The sequence below is a fragment of the Idiotropiscis lumnitzeri genome, chromosome 10 (genome assembly GCF_059441095.1).
Source record: "Idiotropiscis lumnitzeri isolate Australia: NSW breed Sydney's pygmy pipehorse chromosome 10, RoL_Ilum_1.0, whole genome shotgun sequence".
Classification (NCBI taxonomy): Eukaryota; Metazoa; Chordata; class Actinopteri; order Syngnathiformes; family Syngnathidae; genus Idiotropiscis; species Idiotropiscis lumnitzeri.
This window is the reverse complement of record NC_142400.1, coordinates 1,604,399-1,625,057: the sequence shown is the minus strand read 5'-3', so window position 1 is coordinate 1,625,057 and position 20,659 is coordinate 1,604,399. Positions and strand designations below refer to the sequence as shown.

Genomic DNA, 20,659 nt, shown 5'->3' with positions numbered 1-20,659 from the left:
GGAAAAAATCAACTCTTTAACCTAAAGAAGACACACAGATTTTTTTTTTTGGGACTGTGTGTCCTTAAAGTGACCCCATAAGCAGAGTTTGTGTTCTCTCTCGGAGCCCCGCCCACCTACTGCTTTCTCAGGGAGTCGCAGGCCCGCCCGTGGCGTCTCATTGGTGGGGAAGTGCCACAAAAGGGTGTGCGTGAGGTCGCTTGGCGCCCATTGTGTATCTGCATAACACCAGCGAGGTCGTCATGGGTGAGTGGACCTTCTGCAAACGCAACACCACCACAAGGCAAATTCAAACTCGCACTCCAAACGTTACACTTTTTTTTTTTTTTTAAATCATGTGGTCTCATCTGACGTGCTTTAATTTGCTAAGTGCACACCTCAATGTTGCTTTCTTTTCTGTGCATATGTGCGTGCACCCCATGCGGGATCTTACATAGGTGATTTACAATCTCGATCTTTTAGAAGGGTCGTCCGCTTACTTATTTGTTTCATCAAGTCTGCTGCACTTGTTTGTTCATACAAATGACCTTTGAACCCACGCCACTCTCAAGCTGTCGAAATGGTGAATGCAGGGCAGCCAACATTATGCGGTGGATGAAATGGGCCTAATCCTCCCAGGAATGATGCTGTGACGTCAAACGTTTTAATTAGTTTTTAATGCAACCTGCTCGTAGTCGTCTGTGTAGCGGCTGCTTCTCCCGGGAGCAGCTTCTCCTTGAGTCCTGAGTTAACCTCCCTCTCAGCGGGAAAACTGTTCGGCTGGGCAAGCGCATTCAACGTAGCACGCCTGAGAAAACAAAAGTCGCTTCCTTCCCCCCTTGCAAGTGGACGTGATCATGTGAGCCTTTACTCTGCACAAAAAAAAATTCACTGGAAATTTTAAGGGAAAAAAATATTCAACCAAGCAAAATAATGATCTGACAACAGAACAAGAAAATTTTACTTGAGTTAAAAAAACATAAGATGGTAATACTTGACCGATATCAACTTTAGCAGTCTTGAATTTTTTTTATACTAAAAACAAGTAATATTGTCATTTTTCAAGCTGGAATATTGAGAAATATTGTCTTCAAATGAGCTTTGTAACAGCACAAAAAAAATGCGTAACTCATGAGGCAAATTCTCCTAAAATAATTTTTTAAAAAAAAGTTTTATTCTTTTGATGCACCTCCACTTTTGGGTTTACTTGTGTTTATCATCGACATGTTGGTGATCTGTAATCAAACTGGTTGATCTTGATAGCAGACACGCAAGTGTGAGCGGACAGGAGTCTTTTATCTTCAGCTTCAAACCCCGCGCGCTCAAAGTTCCCCACCTGAATTGACCCGGTCGCACGACTCCGAGCATACATACGAAGGGCCGCCGGAGTCTTCAGGTGCATTTTCTTGCCCGTCCGACTTTTGGAGCAGACGTAAAATGGTCTCGAAATGACATTTTTGCTTGGTGGAGTGCTTGTGCGAGGTGACAGCTGTGCAGCTCTCGTGTTGCAGTCTTCAGTCTCACTTTGCTCGCAAAGTCCAACAAAGTGCCGCCTGCGATGCCAAAGTTGTGCCCTGATGGACTTGATTTGAGTTGCAACATTGACACCCGGCTAATATTTAGCCCGGGCTTACACAACTCCTGTTGATTGTCCGAGCTTTGAATGGATGGCAACCGGACTGATCCGGTTGTCGCGGCTTCTGTCTTGTTTGCAGCAGAAGCCAACAGAATGAAATGACGCGTGAGCGAGAATCTTGTGCATTTCTTCCCTTTTTCCAAAAATCAACTGGACAAGCGACCATTTTTTTGGAGTTCTCAAGTGCATTCCCGGCTGTCAAATCGGCGGCGCGCCCAATCCCGGGGAGGTCGCAGCTGCTACTTCTCGACTTGTGACATTTTACCCTTGCTTGTGCGCAGCTGGCTGCTCAGGATGCGGACCAGGATACCCGAGCCCGCTCGACGCCATGCGGGGTGAGTGTCTACGTGCGCAAGTCCGCCAAGTGGTGTGTAAAAGTTCCAACGTGCACGTGCATGCCTTTGTTGAAAGGCGATCGCGAGAAGATCGTTTATCTTCCGTGCATCTACCGCAACACGTCCACCCGCCAGGCCGACTACTTGGCCACCGTGGACGTGGACCCGGAATCTCCGTCCTACAGCCAGGTGACGTCGCCGTCGGCATCATCTTCCTCTTGGTGCTCCTCCATCTTGTTTTCCCCGTCAGCTTTGAAATTGCATTTCTGGAACGTTTCCAGTCACTTTCCATGGAAAGTTAAGCGAGGGAAGTTTTAAACTGGGAATTGAGGCTCCTTCAATTAAAAGTTGTCAAATATTCACATCTTCAGTAAATAACAATGTTAATTTGGCCTAACTTTTGAGATCGGTGCAAAAAAAATAATAATAAAGTAATTAGAAAGCAGAACATTTCAAGGGATTCATTTGTATATCCGCAAAGTCTGGTTACTTAATTTCACAATTTTATTTATCATTTATATTATTTTTCCTGCCATCACGTTCACCTGAATTTTGCAAAGTGCATCAAATTATTCATTGAAAATGAAGGAAATATGTTGAAAATATTATTCATCATCAACATTACAATTGCATGAAATATTCTTGTGCCCAAACTTTATGGCCGTCCTGTCGAATGTGGTGAAATTTCAAAGATTTTACTGCACGCATTTCTTTGAAGAACAACAAAAAAAGAACATGTTGAATGAAATTGGACTCATCCCGGAGACGAATCCCGCCAAGAGCCGTCGAAAAGAGCGCCGTCTCATTTCATGTCCTTTCCCCGAGCATCATTTCAAAACTTCACGCTCGAATGACATTCTTGATAAGATTTCGATTCGAGAGCTAACCTTTGCAAATTTTGCAAATTGCTGACGTGGTCCCGTTGAGTTTTACGTTTAAACATTGGCCAAATGTTGCGAGCCTACTGCTGTGTAGCCGTTCCAGACGCTCCAGCTTGTCGTGCAGGTGATCCACCGCCTTCCGATGCCCAACGTCAACGACGAGCTCCACCACAGCGGCTGGAACGCCTGCAGCAGCTGCTTCGGCGACGCCTCCAAGAAGCGCAACCGCCTCATCCTGCCCGCACTCATCTCATCTCGAATCTACGTTGTCGACGTCGGCACCGACCCCAGAAAGCCCCGACTCCACAAGGTCCGCCGCGCCAACGCCGACATATCAAATGATGTCGTTCTTGTCAGCGATGTTATCTGCTAATCGGGATGTTAGGATTAGGATTCTTTTGGCAAGATTGTGGAGTCCTCATGTGGGATGCAATGGACCCTTGTTTGGAGCATAAACAAGGTCATGAAAAAGTACAGCGGCCATTTGTAATCGAGTTTTATTCAAAAACAAGTTCTCAACCAACTCGACTGCTCAAATTTAAAAAACGACAAATAAACGGGCAATGAGGGACCAAACCAAACCACCTGTCAGGTTCGCCAATTTGACATATAGGGTTCATAGCTGAAAGAAGAGAGGCACTCAGCTCAAGTGGATACAGAGAGGTCAATAAAGTTTATTTGGCAACTTCATCTCCCTTCTGTTCCTCGATGTTTTTCACACATTCCCTTTTATAACATCGAGGAATCAGATTACATTCAAGGGTGGTGCAGTTCGTCTTCTCAAAAGCTGGTTTAGTCCGGTTTATCATTGGCGTGCCGCCATGGGTCGCAGCTGACTTTGACGTCAACATCTTTTATCAGGACCCAGCACGATGTTGCTTGCTTCAGACTTCGATGCCAACTTGTCAGGGCTCCTCACGATGTTGTTTACTTCATCCTTTTTTATCTTCAGAAAAATCGGGCAGCAAGACGACATTAACATCTGTCTGCTCTCAGCAAGTCTTTTTTTTTTATTTTTTTTTTAGCATTTGCAAAACATGATGTTGATATTTGTGTGTGTGTGTGTGTGTGTGTGTGTGTGTGTGTGAGTCGAGCAGATGTTACCTCCAAATGATTTCGCTGCGGCCAAAGACCGGACCACCTGGGATGATCTCATGCAACTGGGAAACGTCATTTTTGGATGACTTGCGATTTGTTTTTTAAACCATATTTTTTCTGTGTCCGAGAAAAGTCACTTTCTGGCTGTTTTTCACATTTATGACTGACGTGAATTAGTATCCAATCAGAAGCCGCATTCAGCATTTTCACCGCAAGGCCAGCGAGAAGACTCACTTGAACCAACTCATGATCTGATTGGCTATCGCGAGTGTCTATCAACGGTAAAAGCCCCCTTGTGACACAGAACAGACGCCCGCATGATTGTATCTGAAGGCCTCAGACGAATCATGCGTGCCACTGGTATCGTGAAATCTGCCTGGCAAGCTGTATTCTGATTGAATAAAAACGTTAACCTAAAAATTCAACACTAAGATATAATATGACAATAATGTGAAGAATATGATCATGATTTCTTGATTATGTTAGGCCAGCAGAGAGAGGCCTTGACCGCCCACCACTGACAAAAAAAACCCAACAATGCGTCTGTCAAGTCATATCCCGAGTGTTTACCTCTCATGTCTTCCCAAAGCCAGAGCTCAGCGACTCAAGTTCCCATCTCTGGTCCCGGCCTCCAGGGTCTTGGTCTCCGTCGTTAGGCTCTTCGAAGGTCTTCAAATGAACGTGTCCCTTGATGTGTTAACAGACGGTGGAGCCTGTGGACCTGTACTGGAAATGCGGCCTGGCCAACCCCCACACGACCCACTGCCTGGCAAATGGTCAGATCATGATCAGTTGCATGGGGGACCCGTCCGGGGGCGGCAAAGGTCAGACCGGCAACAGAGCCCACCATCTGCCAACTCCAAGTTTTTGGGACTCACCCGCTCTGTCGCCCTCTCAGGTGGCTTTGTGCTACTGGACGGTGAGACCTTTGACGTGATCGGCAACTGGGAGCATCCCGGTGAGGCGGCCCCCTTTGGCTATGACTTTTGGTACCAGCCTCGGCACAACGTGATGATCAGCAGCGAGTGGGGCGCCCCCAAAGCTCTCGCCGATGGTTTCAACCCTGCTCATGTCGCTGAAGGTGAGAACAAAGGCAACAAGAATCTTTTCTTTCTTCTTTCACTCCCCAAAAATGACCTGGACTCTCAAGTCCTTTAAAAAGCCCCCCTTGTTTTTTAGTTGGCCTTCCCCGTTCTCCGCTAACACAAGTGTATTCCTGCGACCTCATTGATTGAGTACCAGGTTCTAATAGTCCCAAATCCGGAATTCATAGAATGAACGTCAGGTACTAGAAATCACAAATTAGGACTTGCCAGGTTCGAGTCGGCACCGAGTCAGAATTTGAATCTTGACCTGAAGGACCAATGTGAGTTCTTTGTTGTTCCAGGCCATTATGGAACTTCGATCCACGTGTGGGACTGGACCACCCGTAAGAGGGTGCAGACCCTGCACCTGGGAGAAGAAGGCAACATTCCTCTTGAGATCCGCTTTCTCCATGACCCGAATGCCACCGAAGGTTTTGTGGGCTGCGCCCTCCAGGGGAGTGTGTTCCGGTTCTACAGAACACCAGTGAGCAAACCTGCAAGGTCCCACATGTGTTCCGTGTCCCGGTTTTGACGCTGCCGCCCTCTCCGGTCACTTTCTCCACAATTGTTTGCCTTCTTTTTGCACATTTCTAGCATCTGCCTTCTTTGTTGTCCTTAAGACAGGAAAGTGGTCTGCGGAAAAGGTCATCGGTGTTCCCAGTAAGAAAGTTGAAGGATGGATGCTTCCTGACATGCCAGGTCTGGATCAACACCAGCCGAAGACAGTCTGCCTGTCTTTCTTTTCCAACTGTCCAACGTGTGTCCGTCTGTACACAGGCCTGATCACTGACATCCTGATCTCGTTGGATGACCGCTTCCTTTACTTCAGCAACTGGCTGCACGGTGACGTCAGACAGTATGACATCAGCGACACCAGAAACCCTCGACTGGTTGGACAGGTCGCGTGTCATGTGACAGGACGTCAGCCGGCGGAGCCCTTCGAGAGAGATGCTTTTACCTTCTGTCTGTCTGCAGGTGTTTTTGGGAGGCTGCATTACCAGCGACGGACCAGTCCGAGTGGTAGAGGACCCAGAAAACCAGCCACAGCCCCGCCCCCGTTTTATTCAGGTCTCTCAGACAGAACATCTGTGAGACGGTCTCTCGTCTACATGCATTTCACACGCAGGCCTTCAGTGAAGTTCTAGTTAGTCCTCATTTATAACACACGGTTGGCGAAATAATGAACAGAAAGAGTGAGTGCGAGTGTTGGACCACCTAGCTTCTTTTGAAAAGTCCGACTTGAAAATGGCGTCGCAAGTGTATCTGCAATTAAATCCACACTTTTCCCTCCTTCGGCCAGCAGAGAAGGCCTTGACCGCCCACCACAGCTCATCCATGTCTATAGTCTACCTGCCTGCCTGTCTATTTATCGAGCTAGCTCGCAGTGATGGCTGTTATCTGCCAATCTCCATTCGGACTCTATCTATCCGTCTCTCTGTCAAGTTATCCGTTGCCTAGCTTTCTCCCTACTCAAGCAGTCTGCCTGTCTATCTACCGAACTGTATGTGTGTCTGTAGGGGAAGCGAGTCTACGGTAGTCCTCAGATGTTGCAGTTAAGTTTGGATGGTCGAAGGCTGTATGTAACTACGTCCCTCTACAGCGGCTGGGACAAACAGTTCTACCCTGAAATGGTCCGGTTAGTGTCTTTCTCACACACACACACACACACACAGTATTTTTTGGGGGGGAGAACTCTCTAAGACTTTGGGGCATGATGATGCTAACGTTGCTAATGTGGATTGCAGAAATGGCTCCGTCATGATGCAGATCGACGTGGACACCTCCAAGGGGGGTCTCACCCTCAACGAGAACTTCTTTGTGGACTTTGGCAACGAGCCTGGTGGTCCGGCATTGGCTCACGAGCTGAGATACCCCGGAGGAGACTGCACGTCCGACATATGGCTGTGACCCCCAAACATTCCCTGCGTCTTCTTCGGGTGCCTGTCAGTCACACTTGATCTGTGCTTCCCATTTTTAACATCATCAGAAGATTTTGTTGGAATGTTAAGAAAACATCAGTGATTGTAAATGCCTACTCAAATCACTTGTATGATTTTTAGGAGCCTGCTAACACAGCAGCACAACTGGGGTCCACGGGTGTACAATAAATGTGTCTCCCGAAAAGGCTTGTTGAAGATTATTTTTTTTTTTTTTTTTTTTTTTATTTATATTTATATTTATTCTCGCCACCTTTTTAGGGTTGCTTTCAACAAATAGGCGTGCCAGCTTGAAAAACCTTGGGATCAAATTGTATCAGCCCATTCTACTTGATTTCAGCTTCACATTAAAAGTGTAAAATATTTCTAATTCTCGATGTTTACCCACATAAAGTTTGAGTTAAGGATCATATGTTTTGCGACCGATGACCAATAATGAGCTCACAATGAATTAATCGTATGTGATATACGAACACAGCTGTCACTACACAACTGAATAAAATGTGGTATGACAAAATTATGTACAAGGTACAAGTAAGTACTATGACACTACAAGAAACACAACAAAACACACTTCTATGATTTACAATTGTTACCAATCATTCAGGGAGCTGGGAAGTCTTCATATCATAAAATGCTATAACAACAAATGCAAATCCACTGTAATTTTATATACCTTTACTAGGTAGAACCAACACCTTTCATTCTTTAATCCGCTTGGTCAATGAAAGGCTGTGAAGCCCTTTCTCATGCTATTGAGTGCAACTTTTGACTGTTAGCGTACTTTTGTTTTTTTTTAACACTTAGGCCTACTATGCTTCTGTAATATTAAATTAGAGCTACTTGGACAGCAAAATGTTTTTTTTCAGTGCTTATCCACGACAAATGTTTGAGAAGCACTGCTCGATACAGTAAATGGTATGTCTTTCTTTCGTTTTTATTTTGTATTCGTTTTTATTTCGACAGAAAGCAAGTTTCCTGAATGTTGACCGAACCAATATGGCGTCGAGGTAGGCGTATACGAAAGCGAGCGTGAGTCACATTAAGATGCGTGTCTCCCCCTGGTGGCCGATGGCCATCATCCTCTGCGGCTGCGGCCAGTCGACAGCGTCAATGGGGCGACAAAGTTGACTTGACGACGCGATTGACCGCCGCCAGAGTTAAACAAGGTACGAGCGAGCAGCCCGTAAACACGTCACGCATCTTAATCGACGTTAGCTTAGCTTCCCCGGCTAGCTTCGGCGTTTTCTCGCTATACGCAGCAACAGTTGGCTAACGCTAGCGAGGCTAAAAAGCCTTCGAGTAAGCTCAGCCGCCGTGGCTCAGCAGCAGACACTCGGGCTAATCGACTGCTTGCTAATCGATGGCTAGCCAATTGTTAGCCGCTAGACTCTCTTGTGCTGATCCGTTGAATGCTCGCCGCTCGTCATGAGTGTGCTCATGTCAGCTGCTAGCCCGCAAAGATTTGTTCACACGATGTTCCGAGAGCACAATTTGCTGATTTCTTGCTCATGTTTTTGAGATGTCAGGAAAAAAATAGTCCTAATCATTAGCCACTCCAACTTGTGAGCCGAGAGAGTTCCCTTCTCTAAAATGTCCTCTAAAGTTCTAGTGATGAGGTATCTATTCTTGTTTTTTGGACAGGACAGGACAGGATAGGATAAAACCGAGCCACACTCTATTTGAGAAGGTGGAGGTAATGTACCACAGGTTGTTGGACAACCGCCATAAAACAGGAACATTTATTTCCTTGAGGAGTGTTTTTCACTCCAGCTGAGTCTTCTTTTGAGGTGTTTATTTTCTTTCCTCAGAGAGCGCAATTTAGCCGCGATTTCCAGCAACCTCGGGTTTGGTACGGGACTGGACAAAAAGGTTCACGGGATCAGACGAGAATGGGATGATCTAGTCAGGGCTTGACAACAAATGCTCCTACATTTTCAGTATATAAACGATAATAACTACAAATATAATAATAATAATAATAATATTCCCTTTATTAGTCCCACAATGGGGAAATTCGAGATTCGAACCCAGGCCTCCTGGGGAGACTGGGTCCTGAACGCGGCGCCTTAGACCACTCGGTCATCCTGGCAGCCATATCTAAACCATTATCAATCTATTAAAAAATCCCAAGGAGAATGATGGGTATTAGGCATTGTATGGCTACTTTTTTGTCTTCTTTTAAAGTTAAAATATTTGAAATAATAATTAAAATAATTGACCTGTCTTGTCAGCCGTTGCATGTTGCAAAAAAAAAAAAGTTCTTATTGCAGCAAAATATTTTACAAATATATCCTGAGTCAATGTCAGCCTTTACATCACATAACACTACATTATGCCAGTTGAGATGATTGTGCGTCAGCAAATGTGGTCATGCTGTACCGTAAAAGTTGGTTGAGCTAGTGCGGTGGAAAAGTTAGTGTAGAGCCCTGCTGTAGGAAAAAATGTTGCACTAAGTAGTGGAAAGGGGGGTGGTGCACTGTTTTTTTTGTTTTGTTTAATTCAACAACAAAACGACAACAAAAATGAGCCAATATGAGATGGAGTTGAACTGTGGTCAGTTCAATTTGTATTTGAGACCAAAATGACCTAATTATTCAAACTCATGGTTACTGTTGCCTGAGCGACAACCTATTTAAAGTTGGGATGGTAATTTTGCCAAATGCATTTCGGCACGTCAAGATGTTGCTGTGATGCTGATGTGTCCTTGAGCAAGATAGCGAATCCCCAGTTGCAAATGATGCTGTGTCAACAGTAGGTAGATGCGCTAACGGTGTGAAGCGCTTTGATTACCGAAGGCGTGGGTCATAACACAACCGCCATCTGTTCCATTTGTCAGATTCAAGTTTGAAATTAGAAACGAGGCTACTTCTGTCATTCCTTTAACGTTCATCTTGTGTGTGTGCGCCGCAGTGGGGGTGGGCGGAGCCTCCCTCCCGGCGCTCTCAATGGATGAAAAAAACGCAGAGCTGTCTCCCGCCTCCTCGGAACACAACAGCCCCCTGCCGCGCCCGAGCCCCGCCCCCGCCGGCACCCCTCCTCTGGACGTGATCAATGAAGGGGCGGGCGAGGGGCCGGCGGGCGAAGGGGCGGGGCCGCTGATTGACGCAGCAGCGGCGGAGAGGGCGTGTCGAGAAGTCCTGCACCAGCTCAAGCTGAGACACACCGAACCGGGCCGCGACGGGGACGGGCCGGCCGCGGCCGAGCAGGACCAGGACGAGGACGTCTTGGTCGAGGGTAGCCGGCGGCGGCGGCGGCCCAACCCGTCCAAGCAGTCGTGGCTCCTGCGCCTGTTTGAGTCTAAACTTTTTGACGTTTACATGGCCATCTCTTACCTACACAACTCCAAGGAGCCCGGCGTGCAGGCCTACATCGGCAACCGACTCTTCAGCTTCCCGCACGACGATGTTGACTTCTACCTGCCGCAGCTCCTCAACATGTACGTGCACATGGACGAGCACGTCGGCGACGCCATCAAACCTTACGTGGTGGGTGCACGCACACACACATGCGCAAAGAATACACACTCGGTGTACACAAACACATAATGAACAGAGCTTACTTGTGACTTTGAAGAAAGTCGTAAAGAAGTGAGTGAGCAGAGTAAGAAAATGAAGCCCGCATGTGTGTGTCCCGCAGGTGCATCGCTGCAGGCAGAGCATCTCCTTCAGCCTGCAGTGCGCGTGGCTACTGGCGGCGTACTCGTCCGACATGCACATCTCCACGCAGCGCCACTCGCGAGGCGCCAAGTTGCGCAAGCTCATCCTGTCCGACCAGCTCAAGCCGGCCGCCGCCCGGGTCCGCCGGGAGCCCCTGACGCTCACGCCCTTCTGCGCCGCCGCCACGCCCCCCGCCCCGGCCGAACACGGCCTGTCGCCCTCCAAACGCACGCACCAACGCTCCAAGTCGGACGCCGCCGTGGCCGTCAGCCTCAGCAGCAATCTCAAGAGGACGGCCAGCAACCCCAAAGTGGAGAGCAGCCATGACGAGGTGAGGCAACCGCGCAGCGCCGTTTTAGCGAGATTATCGGGACCGCAGTTCAAAGTTGGCAAAACGACTGATCAAAAACATGCGTGGTATGTTGTTTAAATTGCCCCTAAGTGTGTTTGTGAGCGATTGTTTTTAAAACATTACATCTACGGTATTTGTTTATTGGGCCCGCCATTCTTAAATCTCTGGTGATCACTTCCTGCCCGAGTGTTTTACCAAGAAAACATCCAGTCAGTGAATATCGAGCACCGTCTTGGCTTCCCAGCCGTGCATACAACGACCGCGTCGGATCACGTGACGACGCGTTGAATCACGCGACTCCGCTGCGCTCCATCCGCAACACATTCGGCGCATGCGACAGAAATTGTCGCCACACACATCATCATCTCTCGTGATCGCTCGTGCTCGTCACATGATGTGATGACGTGCTCAGCTTTCCTCAATACCGACTGAACGCCTTTCATTCAGTGGCAGCACGACGTCCATTTTGCAACGAAACAAAACGTATGGTTATCTAGGTCCATTTTTTTCCGCAGTCTCAGTTGTTGTCGCTTTGATCCTTGTTCCACAAAATCAAAACGGCGACTGGGCCGATGTCCGCAGTAACAATTTGGAGTGAAACCACATTTTCACAAGGACGCATATGCGTGCAGCGTTGCCGCAGTGATGTCTGCGTGCGATTTATAAAGCGGCCTTACGACAAAGATCAGATGATGTTCCGTGAGCAATTGACGCCGAAATTCACAAAAGGCTTCGCGTGTGTTTTCCGGCAACGTCGGCGCTTGTGCTGACCGCCAAAGACGTCAGACCTCAAACAGACAGGGGTGAGGTCGACAGCCTCCCCTGACCTCTGACCTCTGACCCTCAGGAAAGTTCCAGCATGGACTTTGTCAACCTTGTCAGCACTGCCGTAAGTTTTGCAATTTGAGCACGTACACGCCGCGTTGTGGGGGAAGGAGCCGCCATCAATCGTGCTGACTTGAGGGTTCTGGTTCTCCGTTGGCGCTTTTTCTTTTTCTTCTCCTCTTTCTTGTCTAACTCTCCCTGGTTGTGGTTGTGGTGCTGCTTGTGGCTGCGGCGATCATGGGACCTTGTTGAGAAGAGTTGTTTGTTGGTGTCAATGAAGGAACAAGTCATGCTGCAATCGGGCCACACGATGGCGCTGCTTCACACGCTGACCTCCACTCACGCAAGATCTGCAACTTGATTTTGGGAGCAATCATGAAATTGTGTCCTCTTTTCAAATGAGAGAATTAACAGCACAGAAGCCCAGAAAAAGGAAACTCCTCGATGGAAATCATCGAGGCTTCCCTGATGCCCAATAATAATCTCCAAAACAGAATTGTTTGGCTTTTTGTTTTGCCCATGACCGTATCCTCAAAAATATAAAACAGAACAGGATTGCCAAGTTAAGTAGTTTTTAATCACAAAAGAGTCCCAAAGGGCTTTACAAATACGCAATCCAAGTAATTTTGATTAGTATTATTATTATTATTTTTGTTGTTTGGAATAATTGCCCACTGGTCTCACGTGTGAGTCGGGGTTATAAAAAAAATTCCATTAGAGTTTTTATTTTCTTTTTTTTTTTTAATTCAGTTATTTTTTAAATTAGTTTTAAGGGTGCGTTTATTAGTTTTTATTTTTGGGGAAAATGCTTAATTATTATTTCTATTGATTTTTTTTTTTTTTTTTTTGCAAAGTGCAAGATAAAAAAAAAATGGATTATGACTTTCCCAGTTCCGTGCAGTGCTAGTGAAATGAGTGCCTTTAAAATAAATCCACAAATCTCTTGTATGAAATGGATTGACAAGGATGGAAATCAGGGACATTTGTTCATTTTATTTATTTTTTCCTCGAGATAAAATTTACTTTATCATTTTCACCATTTTTTTTTGTTTCGTTTTATGAACAAAAATGTGGTTTTCAATTTTAGTTTTGACAAATTTTGTCATTTTGTCAGTTTTTATTAATAACCTTGGCGCACGTACATGAAAAATGTCTGCAACTTCCAACAGGTAATTTGCGCAAAAATAACGGCTGTGTGTTGTTTTTTCTGTCCACAGCCGGTGCGCCTGGCGCCGCAGCGCGACTTCATCAAGTCTCTGATGGGCATCGGCAAGCGTCTGGCCACGCTGCCCACCAAAGAGCAGAAGACGCAGCGGCTCATCTCGGAACTGTCGCTGCTTAACCACAAGCTACCCGCCCGCGTGTGGCTGCCGACTGCCGCCTTTGAGCACCACGTGGTGCGTGTGCCGCACACGCAGGCCGTCGTGCTCAACTCCAAGGACAAGGTGAGTGTTTTGAGTTGAGAGCGTGGCACAACACGTATCTCAAGGCGCAACTGTATTGTCATTTGCTGCAAAAGCGGCATTGTTTGTCTGCGAAACCATATCTAATATAAAAATATTTATTTGGCGCCATCCCCAAGTGGAAGAATTTAGCCGAGTGCTCGCGTCATGCCGCCTCTGCCTCCGCAGGCGCCCTACCTCATCTACGTGGAGGTTCTGGAGGTGGACGACTTTGAGACGTCCAACGTGCCGGCTCGAATCCCCGAGAACCGCATCAGGAGCACGCGCTCGGTGGAGCACCTACCTGACTGCGGCATGAGCGCCGAGCAGCGTGCCGGAAGCTTCTCCACCGTCCCCAACTACGACAATGACGACGAGGCCTGGTCGGTGGACGACATCGGCGAGCTGCAGGTGGAGGTGCGTGAGCGCCCGGGTGCTCTCACACCAAAGTTTTCCACCTCACTCACGACCGTGGTCGTTTTCCAGCAGCTTCCGGAGGTTCACGCCAGCTGCGACAACATCAGTCAGTTCTCCGTGGACAGCGTGGGCAGTCTGGAGAGCAAAGAACCCGTCTTCATCGCCGCCGGCGACATCAGGTCGGTCCTTCGCTTTCTGACCACCGACGATCGATGAGGCGGCCGTCAATATGTCAGCGTGCCTGTCAGCGTGTCGGTGATGTCATCCATCAATCTGTTGGAATGCGTGTGTGCAGGCGCCGTCTTTCGGAGCAGCTGGCGCAGACCCCCACCACTTTCAAGCGGGACCCCGAGGACCCGTCGGCGGTGGCGCTCAAGGAGCCGTGGGAGGAGAAAGTCCGGTAGGCATCGGTCGCTTTTGGCTTCCGCCGCCACGCACGTCTCCTAACCTCGGCCATGTTGTTCAGGCGCATCCGCGAAGGTTCCCCTTACGGGCACATGCCCACGTGGCGCCTGCTGTCCGTCATCGTCAAGTGCGGCGACGACCTTCGTCAGGAGCTTCTGGCCTTTCAGGTGCTGCGGCAGCTGAAGGTAAGTCGCCGCCCGCTAACGCACCGACGCTGTCCGCTAGCCGGCTAAGCCCCACCGTCCGTCTGTCAGTCCATCTGGGAGGCGGAGCGCGTGCCGCTGTGGATCAAGCCCTACAAGATCCTGGTCCTGTCGTCGGACAGTGGCATGATCGAGCCAGTGGTGAACGCCGTGTCGCTGCATCAGGTGAAGAAGCACAGCCAGCTGTCTCTGCTGGACTACTTCCTGCAGGAGCACGGCACCACCACCACCGAAGCCTTCCTGTCGGCGCAGAGGAACTTTGTGCAGAGCTGCGCTGGCTACAGCCTCATCTGTTACCTGCTGCAGGTCAAGGACAGGTCAGTGCAAAACCGCCTCGCCGCCATACACGCTCCTCCCTGCAGTGCCTTGTCCGTCTTTTTATTAGACGCTACGCTTACTCAATTGCATGCCTTGCTCAGCAAATTGGGGCTACTTTTTTGAATTACGACAAAGCACTTGATTTTGGAGTCAGCCAGCCCTCCCCATCGTGTCTCCAGCTGGTCCAAAATGCTGCTCCTCGCCTCCTAACCGGTGCTCATAGGAGGGAGCACATTACTCCTACTCTGGCATTCCTTCACTTGGATTTTGACTTTGCATCCCCTCAGGCACAACGGCAACATCCTGCTGGATGCGTGCGGCCACATCATCCACATCGACTTCGGCTTCATCCTGTCGAGCTCACCCAAGAACCTCGGCTTCGAGACGTCGGCCTTCAAACTCACCGCCGAGTTTGTCGAGGTCTCATCTCATTCCGTCATCTTCCATGGTCGTCGTAGTTGTGCCCTCATCGTGTATGTGTGTGTGCGTGTGTGTCAGGTGATGGGCGGTCCTGAAGGTGACATGTTCAACTACTACAAGATGTTGATGCTTCAGGGCCTGATCGCTGCCCGGAAGCACATGGACCGCGTGCTGCAGATTGTGGAGATCATGCAACAAGGTCAGCAGCACACGCCAAGAATATGCAAACTAATACGTGACACAAGCCCGTGAGCTGACGGCAGGCATGCGCGTGTTCGCGACAGGCTCGCAGCTGCCCTGCTTCCACGGCTCGAGCACCATGCGAGGCCTGAAGGAGCGCTTCCACATGAGCCTGACCGAGGAGCAGCTGCAGCTGCTGGTGGAGCAGATGGTGGTGGGCTCCATGCGCTCGCTCACCACTAAACTCTACGACGGCTTCCAGTACTTCACCAACGGCATCATGTGACCACTGCCACATTCGGGGACCACCGGACGGTGATAATGATGATGATGACGACGACAATGACGATTGCATTCTCAGGTGTTATGTTTTTTTGTCACTGGCGGGAAAAAAAGTGTCTGCAACATTCTCCACGTTTTGCTTTGTGAAGTTCCTTTTCTTCGTGTGACAAGCTCCCGCAAAACACCGTGACCTGTCAATCATCGCCGCTCCTAACATGGCCCCGCCCACTTTTTTTCCTGGCTTGGAAATGTGAAAGGAAGTGATGATTTGATGGCCTTCCAAAACAACTGTACTGTCATGGACACACCAAAATAAAAGTGTGACGAAAGGTTTCACTTTAAACCGTTTCTGCTCGCGAAACAAGAAGCTGATCATGAAGTAAACGGTTCGGCACCTTATTGTCTTTTGGGCTGGGAAGACAAACAAGCAAAAAAACTAAAACATACAAACTAAAGTTGTGAACACCCCTGCCAGTGCTAAGCTGAGCTGGAGCTGACAAAGATACCCAAACACTTCAAACGTGAGATTTCATCAAGTTGATTTTTTTTTTCCTCATCAAGATGAAATTAATTACTCAGGTCCTGCATTAGAGTAAGTTGAAGCTAACGCTAGCTAGTTCAACCTTAAATGTTTAAACAAGTTAATTCATATTAGTAGAAGAGTTTAAGGTGAAACTTGAGTCTTTTTTAGGTCCACTGCGGCATATTACAAAAGTGAAAATTGAAATGAGCAATTTAAAATGAGTGACGATGTTTTAATGTGAACGTGAATCACGTGAGGTGCTAACGCTGGCTGTTAGCTAACGTGCGTCGCTAATGCAAAATGGCGCCATTAGCCTTTCGCCGCTCCTTTGGTCAATTTGGCGAACAGAACAAAACACGACCACGAACAAAACCACGACTGGACTCAATGGTCAGACGCTTCCACGCCACGAGGAATTGCAGCTCGCCTGCTTGTGGGCCACCAAGACGGGTAGGCACAAGAGTCAGCGCGCGGTGCATTCAAGCCTTGCAAATGTGTCCATTTTGTCATGTTGTTTTGTTTTGCTTTTCTCGAGAAGACGATGAAACGAACGCCAACTTGGCTTCGCCTGAAAACTTCCAATGTTTCCCTTCATCAGCGGTGAGAAGTTTGACACTTGTTCGTGTGAACTAAACTTTAACATTTTCTGTCTACAATTAATTTCGATGTTGAACGAATTAATTGAGGTTTTCTTTTCTAATGAAATGTGTGAACAAATGTATGTGTGTTTTTTTTAGAATCATTAAACAACTTTGCTGAGTTACTATGAAGTACTTTATGTGAATTTTGGACCTTGTGAGTCATCGATTTATTTTTAATTAAATTGTTAAAGGAATGACTTGTAAGAAACATCACATTTTTTTAACTTAAAACTGTTCTAAATTATGGACTTTGAATTATGGAACCGTTTTAATAAACTATTCTGGAAGTATTGACTTACATTTTTGGGTGTTTGGGATTTTTTTATTTATTAGTAACCTGCAGAGGGATTGAAAAGTAGAGCTCCCCATTTCTAAGTACCTGTAATTGAGTTCCAAACTTCAACAGAATTTTAGCAAGAAATTAATTTGGTAAGTGTGTAAAATTGGGTGTGGTGGCAACATGTGGCAGCATGCTTGTCAAGCCGCCTGGGAAGATTTATTTCACAAACTCTTGTGTGTTGGAAGACATCATTTGTCATAGCGAACAAAATAATTCATTACATTAATTTGTGACTTTTCAGTCTTCCTGTATTTTGAAGCAAGGCTAGCCCAATTAATTTCTTTGCATCTGAGTTTGAGTTCAAGTTCAAGTCTTAATCTTTTTTTTGTTTTTAATGATTTGATCGAGGGTATCACAAGATTATAGATTTTCACAAATAAGCAGTACTTCAAATCACGTAAAGAACTGTAATCCAATCTCTTCCAGCTACTATCGAATATCTGAAATTCATGTGCTCGACTTAAATTTCCGATCATGTTGATCGGTTCGAGACACCCCTTTAGTGAAGTATTGACATTTTGAGTTCTAATATTTTTTATTCCCTTTTTAATTCTTGACTTTTGGAAGTAGCTTCTCTCAGGTGCAGGCTGAGCAACCGATGCAACCCCAAATGGCGACCGCTCCTGAATCTCTGCTCCTGTTAGTGGCATCCTCGTCTACAATCAATCCGCAGGTGAGCTCCCGGCCAATAGGAGGCCCCATTTTCTTCCTCAAAGTGGTGTTTTGGATCCAAGTGACTTTTAAATCCGTTGCGTCCAAATAGTTTGGAGCGTTTCTGCACTCACATCAAGTATGAACAGAAACAAGCAAGTTAATCATCCATAATGTCTATTTGTGAAAATGACTGCGTGAGCATCCACCACAGTGGTTGTCATGGTAATGAGAGCCAGTGCATTTGAGAAACAATTTTGTTTTATTTTGGCAAAAGCATGTCTTTACGACACCTGGTAACTCTTTTGAGTTGTTGAGAACATGAAGAAATTGCAAATGAGCACGCTATGCTAGCAGCGACGTCTGTGTGTCTTCCAGGTGAAGCCGGCTTGCTTGTCGCTGGTACCCGCGGCTCCGCCTGCTCCCAGACGAGCGAGCGTGTGGACCCGGCTGGGCTGTCGACGGGTTGGCTTCTGGACCTTCCGGAACAAGTATGGATGGAGAGCCCGGTGCCGCGCCAATCTCGCCAGAGCAGGTGAGTGATGGCTGCCTTGCGTTGCCTTGGCAACACCTGACACTTTTTCTGCCAAAAAGCATCTTTTTTTTTCCTTTTCCAGGCGTGCTAATTAAAAAGCCAACAATAGATCTTTTATCATCGGTTTAGGATGATTCAGTGCTGCCAAATTAACAAAAATAAATAAATAAATAATTTGTTTCACAGAATCCATGAATAAACTGGCGGCTTTTGCAACACAACAACGAGTGTGCACAATTTGACACGTTCATAAATGGCGCCAATACAAAAACAACGACACTTCACACGTCATCAATGGTGTTGTTGGAAGCCCCGCCCCCATTTGACACTTCCTGCCTGGGTGCTGGCTGTGAGCTTGTCAAAGTCTGAGCATTTCTTTCCCTTCGCAGGACGAAGGAGACGACCTGCTGGGCGCCGCCCCATCAAATCAGGAAGCTTTTGGAAGGTCGCTCGGGGGCGGGCCCAAGCAACTGGTGTTTCCCTGAGGGGGTGGAGCCCCAAAACGCCCACCAAAAAAGAGCTGGATGCACAGCTGGACGACTACATGTCCAAATCCAAGAGGCGACTGGATGCGGAGCTGGACGACTACATGGCTAAGTCCAAGAAGCGACTGGACGCTGACCTGGACGAGTACATGGCGCTGGCCGGACAACCGCTCGCCTGTTTTGAATGAGTGCACGCCGCTTTATCTCGTCCAGTCGCAACTTCCAAGCTTCTTCCTTTGTGCCAAGCATTAGCATTCAGTTGGCTAGCTTGCAGGCCTGTTGGCATAGTTTTTTTTTATCTTTGTTAGTTAAGCGAAGAAGAAAATAATTTGATGTCCAAGATGGACGTCGTTCATCTTGAAGGAGGCGAAAGAGACCATTGGGTGCACACGTTTTATTTTGTGCTCCAAAATGAAGGCGACCGCTCGTGTCGGCCGGGAGGCTTTTCTTCACATCCACTGAAGAACGGTCGCCAGCAGGAGCGCCAGACTCGGTCCGGCCGCTGAAGCCTGAAGAGGTCAAAGGTCACACACACACTCCCTGTTGATAAAGACCTGACCGTTGCTCACCTTGTTTTTGGCTTCTGGCGAAGATGTTGCTGTAACTAAACACAAAAGCAAGTACACTATAATCATTGAGAGTCTTTTTTTTTATACAGTTTACTGTATACAGTATACAAAATTTTTCGGTGGGAGTTCTTTGAAAACTCAAATGAAGGCGATAATCCGCTCGAGGAGCAGCTGAATGTTCTGTGCTCCCTTTTCACATTAAAAGCAAATTATGCACAAAGGTTGATCGTGGAAACTCAAGTGGAAAGTTATTTTCGCAATGACCCAAAAATGTTCAGCTTTTTTTTTGGTTTTTATGCTTTTTTGGGGAGGGGGGGGGGATTTGTGTCTTTGTTTTGAACATGTTCTTTGATTAAAGAAGTCGTTTGGTTCCTCGTTCAGAATTTGTTCTGTGACTGCACTTGTAACTCAAGACACACATCTTAAATTATCTTTCCACATTGAAATTAATGCAAATGTCAAAAGCACCGTTGGGTTTTTTTTGTAACATGGGAAATTGCACTCGAAAGTATTTGAGTGCCAAAATTTCATCTGACGTTTGCCTTTGCTAAACCTGGAAATAGCACAAAACACGACCGACCCTAATTTAATGTTGTTGTTTTTTTTTTGTGGGGGAGGGGTCATTTGGCAAAAGTGGCGCGTTAGTGCCCACATTTGGTGTTTTCCTTCCACTAAAAGGAAACCAATGCTACCTGACGGTGGCCAGATTTCGTGAAGGGCGTTGGCGCCATCTAGTGGTGATTTGTGAAGCGCATTTTGATTTGTATGCCGAGTGACGCCTCCGACGGCCTGTCCTGCTTTCGCCGTCTGCTGACGTTTTCAGTGGCGTCATAACGCCCTGAGTGGAGGCTTGCAAAAATACGCTTTGATTGTTTGTTAATGTTAATAAAGTTGAAAAAAAATACGCTTTGATTGTTTAGCTGTTGTCGTCACATCGTTATTTCCACTCATTTTACCAAACAGTCAAGTGCGACATGAAATTCTAACATTAGCATTTTCAACCTGTCGGTTTACCTTGCCGTGTGAGTGTGTGCGAGCGTGCCCGCGTGTGCCCTTACGGTAGTCTTGGTAGTCAAAGGTGGCAGTGTAGTCGTAGTCAGAGTAGTCGGGCGTGGGGGTCAAAAGGTCGTTCTCCCACTTGCTCTCTTCTTGACCTCCTGCCAGGATGAAAAGCAACTCGATGATGAAGCGAGATGATCTTTGACTTCAGCACATTTTCCTCGCCTGCCTACCTGAGCTGGGCCATATCGCCAGCATGCACAGCAACACACGCAGCGTAGCCATTGCACACACACACGCATCAAGACCATAATCTTTAACGTCACAAGAACAAATCTCAACAAGTACACACTCACACGCAGCAAAAGTGCTGTTTGTGCGTGTGTGTGTTCGATGAAGACAAGAATGTCAACCATCAAAACACAACAAATCCCAACATGTCCACATCATTTCCTTTCTTGA

General features: G+C 47.2%; 3 protein-coding genes and 1 long non-coding RNA gene across 8 annotated transcripts; 3 read left to right on the top strand and 1 right to left on the bottom strand.

The window, feature by feature from the left end:
- Positions 1-123: 123 nt before the first annotated feature.
- On the top strand, positions 124-7,138 carry selenbp1 (selenium binding protein 1). The gene is made up of 12 exons (XM_088307655.1): positions 124-246; positions 1,897-1,950; positions 2,027-2,139; positions 2,956-3,141; positions 4,633-4,753; positions 4,828-5,010; positions 5,317-5,498; positions 5,635-5,713; positions 5,792-5,913; positions 5,990-6,082; positions 6,532-6,650; positions 6,760-7,138. Exons 1-12 carry the CDS (start codon positions 243-245, stop codon positions 6,920-6,922), a joined length of 1,419 nt encoding a protein of 472 aa, XP_088163781.1. The 5' UTR covers positions 124-242; the 3' UTR covers positions 6,923-7,138.
- Positions 7,139-7,972: 834 nt separating this feature from the next.
- Positions 7,973-15,783, top strand: pi4kb (phosphatidylinositol 4-kinase, catalytic, beta). 4 transcript variants are annotated; one of them, XM_088306627.1, is made up of 13 exons: positions 7,973-8,120; positions 9,865-10,439; positions 10,591-10,941; positions 11,810-11,851; positions 13,005-13,232; positions 13,419-13,646; positions 13,719-13,825; positions 13,942-14,046; positions 14,113-14,236; positions 14,306-14,571; positions 14,860-14,992; positions 15,071-15,191; positions 15,277-15,783. In XM_088306627.1, the coding sequence occupies exons 2-13, from the start codon at positions 9,900-9,902 to the stop codon at positions 15,456-15,458; spliced, it is 2,427 nt and encodes an 808-aa protein (XP_088162753.1). In that variant the 5' UTR covers positions 7,973-8,120; positions 9,865-9,899; the 3' UTR covers positions 15,459-15,783. The 4 variants fall into 4 exon arrangements, with proteins under 4 accessions (XP_088162753.1, XP_088162755.1, XP_088162754.1 ...); XM_088306629.1 differs by lacking the exon at positions 11,810-11,851; XM_088306628.1 differs by lacking the exon at positions 11,810-11,851 and having other exon boundaries at positions 13,716-13,825.
- A 145-nt stretch (positions 15,784-15,928) lies between these two features.
- On the top strand, positions 15,929-19,493 carry LOC148328511 (uncharacterized). 2 transcript variants are annotated; one of them, XM_088306631.1, is made up of 5 exons: positions 15,929-16,427; positions 16,516-16,577; positions 17,529-17,631; positions 17,988-18,144; positions 18,534-19,493. In XM_088306631.1, the coding sequence occupies exons 1-5, from the start codon at positions 16,278-16,280 to the stop codon at positions 18,815-18,817; spliced, it is 756 nt and encodes a 251-aa protein (XP_088162757.1). In that variant the 5' UTR covers positions 15,929-16,277; the 3' UTR covers positions 18,818-19,493. The 2 variants fall into 2 exon arrangements, with proteins under 2 accessions (XP_088162757.1, XP_088162756.1); XM_088306630.1 differs by having other exon boundaries at positions 17,526-17,631.
- On the bottom strand, positions 17,853-20,540 carry LOC148328510 (uncharacterized). Its single transcript, XR_015845587.1, has 4 exons — positions 20,431-20,540; positions 20,257-20,355; positions 19,199-19,233; positions 17,853-19,138 (listed from the first exon to the last, which is right to left on the bottom strand). It is a non-coding gene; the product is annotated as an uncharacterized LOC148328510 (long non-coding RNA).
- Positions 20,541-20,659: the final 119 nt, after the last annotated feature.

What these genes read in the sequence shown, in the direction of transcription:
- pi4kb (XM_088306626.1), top strand. Translation starts at nt 9,900, where the DNA reads ATGGATGAAAAAAACGCAGAGCTGTCTCCCGCCTCCTCGGAACACAAC. An exon ending in TGCTCAACTCCAAGGACAAG is followed by an intron (nt 13,233 to 13,418) that starts GTGAGTGTTTTG and finishes CTGCCTCCGCAG; the next exon opens with GCGCCCTACCTCATCTACGT. An exon ending in CTGCTGCAGGTCAAGGACAG is followed by an intron (nt 14,572 to 14,859) that starts GTCAGTGCAAAA and finishes GCATCCCCTCAG; the next exon opens with GCACAACGGCAACATCCTGC.
- selenbp1 (XM_088307655.1), top strand. An exon ending in TCCGGTTCTACAGAACACCA is followed by an intron (nt 5,499 to 5,634) that starts GTGAGCAAACCT and finishes GTTGTCCTTAAG; the next exon opens with ACAGGAAAGTGGTCTGCGGA. An exon ending in ACCCTCGACTGGTTGGACAG is followed by an intron (nt 5,914 to 5,989) that starts GTCGCGTGTCAT and finishes GTCTGTCTGCAG; the next exon opens with GTGTTTTTGGGAGGCTGCAT.
- LOC148328511 (XM_088306630.1), top strand. Translation starts at nt 16,278, where the DNA reads ATGGCGCCATTAGCCTTTCGCCGCTCCTTTGGTCAATTTGGCGAACAG. An exon ending in CTTGTGGGCCACCAAGACGG is followed by an intron (nt 16,428 to 16,515) that starts GTAGGCACAAGA and finishes TTTCTCGAGAAG; the next exon opens with ACGATGAAACGAACGCCAAC. An exon ending in CGTCTACAATCAATCCGCAG is followed by an intron (nt 17,632 to 17,987) that starts GTGAGCTCCCGG and finishes TGTGTCTTCCAG; the next exon opens with GTGAAGCCGGCTTGCTTGTC.